Raw genomic sequence first — 9273 nt, 5'->3', positions numbered from 1 at the left:
GAAGCAACTGAAGCAAATGCTTAAAGATTTAGCCAAAGAAAAAGATGCTAAAATGGAAAAAGGATTGCCCAAAATGAGCCAGGTAAGGTGTGGACTGAATTTCACTTTAAACAGAAGTTGGGGAAAGTGATTTTAAAACTACAAACTTTGAGCAAATGTCTAAGACTTCGACTTATAGAACCTGCCACTAGAAAAACTGGACTTGCTCAATACTTTAGATCCAAAACAAATCTACTTTGAGGCAGGGAGGAGCTAAGCTCCAAGGAGAGAACCCCTCAGCTGATCATGCCCCATCTGCTGCAAATGTAACATGGCACAAGAGAAGCATGTCCAAGCCACATAAGACTTTTTCTTGGGCATCAGACCAGCCAGCAGATCCTTGGTTTGTTCCCAATGATTTATACATGGGTGTCTGTCTCTGGGTTGAGTGATGAGAGATCTGTAAAACCCAGTGCAATTGTCTAGTGTCAGTAAACAGGACAGTATACCATCTCATGACGACGACAACAAAAAGATACCACTAAAGGTTCCCAGTGGTATCCTCTGCCCTTCTGAAACTGCCCAGTCCAGCAGCCCTCAAACTTCTGAAACCTAGTCAAGGCACATATCACAGCTGCATGCAGAGCTGGCAGTAGCTAACTGGAATCATCTGCAGGCACTACAGCTGTGTTCACTGTCATGGAGCAAGTCATCAGAGCTGTAAATTGAGGTGTCTGTATATATGATCAAACATACATGTGTGTATTACGTCAGTAGTAGGGCAGATTGTTAAATAAGCAGATAGGTGAATATAGTCTATGGATTTAATGATGGGTAAGACAAAGTGGTGTTGAATAGCTCTGTGTATACAGATTGGTAAAACTTTTCTTACTCTATAGAGAAAACCATGTGTCTGGCCATAAGGTAGTTTTTTCCTGTTAAGTGCAAAGCCCCTGCCACAACATGCTGAGCCTGGTTGGAGCTGCCCTGAGCTAGCAGGCTGACCCTTCGCCAGGCAGGGCTGCTCCAACTGGCACACCTGGGAGTTTCCTGGGAACAATTAGCTCTGGATCATTATTGCTGTGCATTTAATTGCATGTGTAGACACCCCCTGTAGTAGTAGAGCTGGTGTTTTACTAAACTGTAGGCAGTGCAAGATCAGGAAAAAGCTTTGCAGCCTGATCCAGTCATAGCAACTAAGTTTCTACCAGCTCCTTTAAACTGCAAACCTTGACAAATGACAATACACATCCTCCAGAAGAAAAATGCAGCTTTCTCCATGTCCTTGTTTTCCCAGCCTTGCATTTTCACATGTAAACCAGATCTTCCCCAATCTCAGTAAGACTGTGGGTACAACTATAATGGAGTATAGGGTTTGTAGCACTTGAGACCTCCTGACATTGTTCTCTCCTGGCCCATGGTACACACAGGTGTCATCTAAACTGCCATTTTTCTCCTGGCTTGGAACATGGTCATTTGCTTACAAAGGACTTAAGTCTCCCAAATTCTCCAACCAGAAGCCCGTGTCTACTGAAGGCTGCCTTATAATTATTTGGTAGTACAATAGGAGTTAGCTAGTATAGATCCAGGACCTGTGAAAGACTAAGAAATACCTGAGCCCTTTCTAAACTAAGTGCAAATGACACTATTGGAAACTTCTGTGCTAATGTCCTGTATATACCACTCCTCCATTATGGATGACAGGTGACTGGTCAGTACCTTGACATGAGTTTTTTGCATACCTCTTTCCTTCCAGAGGGAATTCATCCAGTTTTGTAAAACCTTGTATAGCATGTTTCATGAAGATCCAGAAGAAAATGATTTGTATCAAGCCATTGCCACTGTGACTACTCTGCTACTTCAGATTGGTGAAGTTGGACAAAGAAGCAGCAGTTCAGGCAGTGGATCAGGTGAATTTACTGATGACTTACAGGGTGAAGCTGCTGCCTCAGACCAGGATGCTGTTTTTAGTGACACTGTGAAGACACCTTGGAAAGACTCTCAATCTTCCCCTGTGGCTAAAGGAGACTGGACCGTCTCTTTAGAACACATTCTAGCATCACTTTTGACTGAACAATCACTAGTCAATTTCTTTGAAAAACCTTTGGAACTGAAGCCAAAACTTGAGAACGCAAAGCTCAGTCAATACAGCCTCAAAACAAATGGAATGAGCTACCCATCACGGGGTGAACAGGTGAAAGTAAACTCACAGCAGCAAACCTCACTGTCAAGTTGAAGTGCACTGAAGTTACACCAAAGCTCATGTTGCAGAGGAAGACTTGGTTTGTAGCAGATGTCTAATAAACTATTTGTTGGTTTGTCACTTGAGAGCTTTATAAGTTAAAAGGGCATGTATTGTATTTTTTGTGCCATTGATTTATTACTTGCATTCTTGTTTTGAATGTAAAAGGAAACATCTGTCTGCAGTGTGAAGACACAGCAGCCCTACTACACAGTGGGAGAGCAGGAACTGCCTCCAGTAATCCTGATAGTTTGTTTTATAACAGAGGAAAACATTTCTCAGCTACTGTCTGCAGTTTGTTTGGGTTCCTTTTTTGCACTAATCCTGAAAACTTGTTTCAATGCTGGTAATTGAAACTATTTTAATATATTTGATTGTACTCCGGTTTGTATGTCTTGCTAAAATGTTAAGTGTACATGGACTATGCTTTTGATGTTGGTCTGTGAAAACATGCACTTTTCAATAAATCTGTTTTTTATACTGGACCCCAAACTTGCACCGTGTCTAAGTGCAGTTACTTTGAGAAAAAGCCTATAATGAGATTAAATATAAGATGATCACTGTAATCCTTTGCTACTGCAATCTCCTCAAAGTCACAGAGGGATAGTCTTGTTTTGTTTTTTTAAAAAGGGAATAGATATAGCAGTAGCGTATCTAGTTTTAGTTCATCATAAATCATCTCATTTGTAAAAGCAGGAATTCAGCTTTAAAATCCCAGGGTTGTCCAGTTCTCTCCTTAAGATAAACACCTCCATGTTTTATCCTCACCCCAAGTGAGGAATGTGCCAGAAGGAAACCATGCAAACTATCTGAGACAGTTTTAATTTGCAAGTAAAATAAGGATGATAACTAGACTAAGTCTCTTGCACTGATGACCTAGTTCAGAAAGGAATACAGATGAGGAATATTTCGCATTCTTAGCAAATGCCACAGCTTAGCTAAATTGTAAAAACTCTCTCCTCTTTAGTAGTATCAGGTATATTTCCTACTGTTTAAACACAAAAATATAGGGACATTTCAGTGAATTGCTATTGCCCACTTAATCTGCTCTACTAAGTTTATTTTATCTAAGTATACAAAGCACAAAGGTGATGGAAATACCTCTTCAGGTGCCTAACCAGACTGGAGCCCTAAAATGACAGTACTCAGTAAGGCACCTTAGTAAGAGTAAGTGGCATTTTATAACTTTATTGTAATGAAAATCAGCTTAGTTTTCATCCACATTGACTGTCTGTAAACCTGAAGAAAAAAAATTAAGTTGCATTAGTGTATGACCAAGACAGATTTCTCTGTATAATGTGTAACAGCTGCACTAGGATGCATTAGCTAAAAGTAGCCAACCACAAAATGATTACAGAGCTAACTAAGCTGAACATCGGTGTTCTAGAAGCAGCAAATATACCAAAAATCAATAGATGACGACATCAACCTACTATTAATACAAAGGATTATTTTTCAGCTGGAGACCGTGTATTTATATCTTTGACAGAAGAGGACACATGATCATCTAGGACAACATGATGTACCTAAAAAAAAACGTTGCGGTCCTAAACTTCAAACATAGGACTATATGCTAAACAGCTAACATGCTCTTTTTGAAGTTTTTTTTTCCCCCCCAGAACATCTATGTCTGACTATCTCCCTCCTCTGCAGTGGATACTTAAAACGCACAGTTCTTGCACAGAACTAGGTGGTAACTGGCACTGTCTCACTTATCCCACATACAATTCCAGGCATATACCTTAAGATAAAAATCTTTATAATGACAATTAGGTAGAGGACAAGGCCTACGTAGGAAGGGAAGTGCATACAAACTTGCCTTTGAAGGTTGTGACTGGTACATAGGTAACTAAGGTATATAGTTTGTTAGGCGAATCTTCATCCTCATTGCGTTTCCTGGACAAGCGCACACGGATGCGGTAGGGAACATTCCTACAATGATGACAACACAAGAATTTGCAGTTGCATTTTCAATAAAAATCAGCACACAATTTTGTCTTGCAACAAAGGCACTATCATAGGTGCCTTTGTTCCACAACCATTATTCTCCTAAAATTCTTAAAATTAGTCTCTTAATACCTGCCCGTTGGTTTATAAAAGCTTCAGCCAAAAAAGTAACTGAATTCAATGAGTAGACTGTAGGCTGTTTTTTTATGTGAGCTTGTACATTGGGACTATCACTGCCAAAATTGCAGTTTGCCCAAAACCCATGTTCAAAAGCAGGAATCCAGAAGGACCACAAAAGGAGACACTTCAAAATAAGCTAATTAGCCTGTCACTGGTCTAGGAATGGAGCTTTGAGGAAACTTACTATTAGTGAGTTACCTGGTAAGCATCTTTACAAGTGTTTCTCTACAAGTGTCACATGGGAAACAACCAGGCAAGTAATTTCCCTCTGGAAGCTTGAAATCCCAACCTGGACAATACAGAAGCACTGTCTCTTCTAGTCCAGTGGTTCTCAAGCTTTTTTGTACCAGGACCCATTTGTAAACATCACTGGCAGGCTGGAACTCTGCCAGGCTGCAGTGTAAAAGCCACTGTTTCCCATGTTTTTCTCCTTTAAAGGAGAATCCATTTTTAAAGTTTGTTGATCCATTTTTTGTTTGTGACCCCTTCATATATTCTTGCAACCCATGGGCTGAGAAATGCTGGTTAAAAATCGGCTGCTAAAACAGTGTAGGGATTCAAGCATGTTAGAGAAGCATAAGCGAGTTATTTATGCCTGTGCTATCCATTAACAGAACGCAGCAGGGGTAGAGTAAGTGCTTTCAAAAAGGATATAAAACATTTCCAAGTGGCTTGTGAGATGCAGTAAAGCTCCATCAGTCCCTTACAGAAAGATCTGAGTCAGTGCCCCATGGGCAAGAATTTCTGTGGGTAATACCTTTTACTGGACCAACTGCATGGCTGCAAAGACTTAAGACAAATTCTCAAAAGCCATGCATTCTTTGGGCTGGCCTTGTAACATTTTAAATGGGCTATTCTAGTATCCTAGTTCAATGGCTGGTGGAAGAAGGCAGAAATGATCTGTCCCCAAAACAAAGGCCTGCAAAACCCGTTCTGTGGCCACCTAGACACGAAGGCTCATGCAGTACCAGGTCATGTCTAATCCCCACCTGAAGCGGCAAACTGGAATCCCCTGCCAAAATGTCTGACCCAGTAAGTATATAACTGCTGCATGAAGCAGGATAGCTACAGGGCCAACCCAGAATACTTAATATCCTAGTGGTGCCTTCTTAAGGATTTTGTGAGAAAGGGTTGATTTCTCCTGGCTCCAGGACACAGTTCAGGGTTGCAATTCCTGAACTTCCTTCATAGTCATGCACCTAACTCCCTGGAAGGAATGGGAGCTGGAGGTGTGCTGTTCTTCACGTTCCCTACTGGCCAGTTTAGACACCTCCCTGCTCAACATGCTCTTCTATAGATCCCCTTGCTCAGGCATTTCAATGCCTGAGCTCTTCTGTGAATCTAATCCTCAGCCTCATCTCCTAGATTTCTCAGTAGTGCATGTGGGGACAGCTCTTACAACTTGGCAAAGGAAGCGTTACACACTCAAGCATCCCAGTAGTAGATGGCCTGGGCGAGAAGATTGGCCTGGTTGTAAGGAGAAACTCATTGAGTTTATGGAAAGCCCCAGCTACCTGCAATAGCATCACCAATAGCATTACACACAAAATCTCCAATAGAATGACAAGTGCTAAAGGGACAGAGAGAGAGAGAGATCAGTGGTTATGCATTTTCCCATTGCACGTGTAAGCATGTGAAGTTCTTCCTTCCTAGCCTCTCAGTCAAGCCCCTGGAACACACCTGATTCCTTTGGCCCAAACAGCTTTGTTCAATCTAGTGTCAATGCGCACGTCAGGAGTACCCATCTCCTTCATTGCAAATTTGCGGATCTCCTTGAGAGCACGTGGCGCTCGCTTCTTGAAGCCTCTAAGAACAGAGAAAGCAGTAATTTAGTCAAGCTTCAAAATGCATCCTCAGCAGTGAGACTAGCATTCCCTAAACAGATGTAACCCACAGCATTCCAACAAACTGTCCAAACTTCAATTGGACCCTTGCTCCAGAATCAATAATCAGCTATTTCTGCCTGATTCTGTACAAATGCACCTTCCTTTTTTGTGCCCTTGTGACAAAGTATTTGGCAGAATTCACAGATTCTTTGGAATCTAAAAGGCTGCACTGCAAGCACTTCTGTTATAGTCTCAAACTTGCAACCTCTGGGCTATTAACTGTGTGCCTTATCGCCCACACCACCTCAAATGCAGTAAAATGCCACCACTACCCATGACTTTCCCACCTTGTTCTATTAAATGGCTCTCAGTACAAGTTGCCCATTGGATGCAATTTTTCAGCAAAGACCATATCTGCTCTACTGACTCCCTTATGTTGGTCAAAGCTGCAAAGAAAGGGCATAGTTGCACCAGCCAACACTGCACACTTGACATTAGCCCTTGCTTCGTTCACTGGCATAGACTACAGGAACTTGTCTGGAATAATTCTGGCAGAAGTGCCCTTTTCCCAATAAAAGCTGCATCCACATTAGGCATGCTTTGCAGGTATATTAGAGGCTGACAAGCACCACACTAGTAGCGCAGATGGGCCTAAAGCAACAGCATGCCTATATATCAGACCACAACTGGCACTCTTTGTATGTAGGTGGTAGGAGCCAATGATGGATCACAAGAGCAAAGCAAATGAACTTTTGAGCATGCAGCAAGAAGAGCACTGTAGGCAAGACAGTGGTGGTGAAAGTACCAGGGCTCTCTGTGATAGTTAGGCCACAGCTGAGGACTGCATGCAGCAACATATTTGAGAGAGAGAGAAAAAAAGTACCAAGCAGCGAGCAATGAATGCAATAAAGGTGAAAGTAGATAGTTTGGAAGAAAAGGTGATAAAGGGAGGGATGTGCTAGAATTTTTTTAAACACCTGAAAGGCTGTCAAAGGCAGGGAGGAAAAAGTGTTGGCCTGCCACTGAGCACAAGAGGCAGTGGGTTTCAACTATAGCAAAAGATTTAGATCAAATCTCGCTATTTTTACCATTAGGGTATTCACAAGACAGTGGAACAAGCTGCCCAGGGTTGCCATGGAGTCTCCCTGAGAAGAGTTTTCAAGCAGCAGCTGGATAGGAACAGCAAGTCCTGCATCTGCAGAAGAGGCTGGATTGGGTGACCCTTGACATCCTTTCTAACCCTATGGCTCTCATGCTAGGAGGAAAGGCAATTCTATACTTCCTGCCACATCCTAAGCATGCATAGCCTCACAACCCAACCACTTTTGGAAGCAGAAAGAATAGTAAAAGGAGCAATTGCCTGACCGTGAGGCAAAGCCAGCATGTCCCTTTTGTATGAGTCCTAAATTATCCATGTTTTGAAAGGGAAAAAGGTCACTCTGTTGCTACCCTGCCCTTGCCTGTGAGTTGCCTCCAGACAGCTTTGAAAATAAACCCATACCACCTCCTGCGTGACTGCAGCTACCTGCTGACAAAGAGCAGCCCAGGGAGGCAACAACACCTGTCCAAATCCTCTCCCTGCACTGCACTGCAAACAGCCTGTCCTGGGGCACTCTCAGGAGCCAGCAAACAATTTGGTCTGGTCCTATCCCATCTGATGGCTATGGGGCACATACAGAGCTCCTACACCCAACAGGGCATCTTCACCCACAGGCACCCCTTGCATGTGCAGCCACTGAAAGTGCTGCTTCCCTCCTAGCACAATATACTCCTGCTTCCCTGGACATCCACGCTCCCCAGCCCTGCTGTGCCGTGCACTCTGTATACAGGCTCAGCTCAATGTCCCCCCACTGGGGAATGTCCTACCCCAATCCCTGCCTGCAACAGGAAACAGTTAACACTGCACCCCCCCAGTAAGGGCCTGGCACTCACATGCCGTGGATGCGCTTGTGCACGTTGATGGTGTACTCCCGTGTCACCACCTCGTTGATGGCCGAGCGCCCCTTCTTCTTCTCCCCGCCTTTCTTTGCTGGAGCCATCGCGGCTGCGGCGCTGGAAGACACGCTGGCCTGTCACACCCCATGCCCAGTTACAACCCCACAGGCCTGCCCCCCAACCCCTTCTTCTCCTCCCAACCCCCCCGTGCTCCCCAACCCAGCCCAGGCCCAGCCCCAGCTAGGGCGGGGAGCGGCCCCCCGAGCGCGCCGGGCGGAAATGTCCGTGCCCCCGGCAGCGGGGCCCCTTGGGCGGACGAAGCCGGGCAGCGGCGGGGCGGATGGGGCCCGATGAGGCAGCGGCCCCGAGTCTGCTCCTCACCGTGCAAGGGAATGGGGCGGAAAGGCCGGCGCAGGGGATTGTGGGAGGCACCACGACGAGGGGGCGGGGGGAGCGAGGAGCTACTTCCGGGTGCAGGGAAGACAGGAAGGCGCACAGTGCGCCTGCGCTGGCTTCTCCGCCTCTTCCCTCCGCGTCGCGCAGGCGTACTGCTCCCCTTCCTTCTCTTGCCCCCCGCCCCGCCCTCTCGGAACGTTGTGCCGGGCGGGGTGGCGCGAGCTGCTGGCCGGGCGGGGGCGGCTCGCGGAGCGGCGCGCGCACTCTACACTCTCGTTGCTAAGGGATGCAAGCTGGGGTTGTTGCGTGCCGAGCTGCAGGCTCGGGGTTCTGGCAGCTGTTTGACTTGGCATTTATTGGCTCTAGGCCGCTATTAAACTTCCGGGGGGACAAACAATTAAAAAGCAGGACTGGGAAGGGCAGGGCACTGCTAGGGTTACCATGTTTTCAACTCTAACAAAAGAAAAGAGGACCCCGTCGCGTGCGGGGGCGGGGGGAGTATGACGGGGGGGCAGTGATATGCCCACGCTTTGGCCATTCTGTTGCCCCTCGCTCCCAAGCTACAGCCCCCCGAGCCCTGTTGCTGTGCCTCACTCCTGACCTACAGAGCCCAGCCATGCCAGTGCCCCTCACTCCCGAAGTGCACTACCCTGCCCCCTGGGTCATGCTGGTTCCCTTCGCTCCCCCTGCTTCCCCCCAGCCCTGCCACTGCCCCTCCTGACCCATGGGCCCTAGCTGCCCCCGTCCTGGTACAGTGCCTCAGAGCAA

General features: G+C 46.0%; 2 protein-coding genes across 4 annotated transcripts in view; one reads left to right on the top strand and one right to left on the bottom strand.

Moving 5' to 3' along the window:
* TBC1D8 (TBC1 domain family member 8) overlaps window positions 1-2706 on the top strand; it is a 62020-nt gene extending 59314 nt beyond the window's left edge. For all 3 annotated transcript variants that reach the window (XM_019529523.1, XM_019529521.1, XM_019529522.1), the window contains 2 exons: window positions 1-82; window positions 1736-2706. In XM_019529523.1, the coding sequence (XP_019385068.1) occupies window positions 1-82; window positions 1736-2215 (562 nt within the window). In that variant the 3' untranslated portion in view covers window positions 2216-2706. The remainder of the gene's footprint in view (window positions 83-1735) is intronic.
* Window positions 2707-3389: 683 nt separating this feature from the next.
* On the bottom strand, window positions 3390-8589 carry RPL31 (ribosomal protein L31). The gene is made up of 5 exons (XM_019529524.1): window positions 8491-8589; window positions 8107-8226; window positions 6029-6154; window positions 4041-4153; window positions 3390-3460 (listed from the first exon to the last, which is right to left on the bottom strand). Exons 2-5 carry the CDS (start codon window positions 8211-8213, stop codon window positions 3429-3431), a joined length of 378 nt encoding a protein of 125 aa, XP_019385069.1. The 5' UTR covers window positions 8214-8226; window positions 8491-8589; the 3' UTR covers window positions 3390-3428.
* Window positions 8590-9273: the final 684 nt, after the last annotated feature.

Source organism: Crocodylus porosus, unplaced genomic scaffold (assembly GCF_001723895.1).
Source record: "Crocodylus porosus isolate Cpor-Errol unplaced genomic scaffold, CroPor_comp1, whole genome shotgun sequence".
NCBI classification, from domain to species: Eukaryota; Metazoa; Chordata; order Crocodylia; family Crocodylidae; genus Crocodylus; species Crocodylus porosus.
This window is presented reverse-complemented; position numbering and strand designations above follow the sequence as displayed.

Coding starts and splice junctions, on each gene's coding strand:
- RPL31 (XM_019529524.1), bottom strand. CDS start 8,213: ATGGCTCCAGCAAAGAAAGGCGGGGAGAAGAAGAAGGGGCGCTCGGCC. Junction 6,155..8,106: donor CACAAGCGCATCCACGGCAT/GTGAGTGCCAGG, acceptor CTCTGTTCTTAG/AGGCTTCAAGAAGCGAGCGC. Junction 3,461..4,040: donor ACCAGTCACAACCTTCAAAG/GCAAGTTTGTAT, acceptor TTTTTTCTTCAG/GTTTACAGACAGTCAATGTG.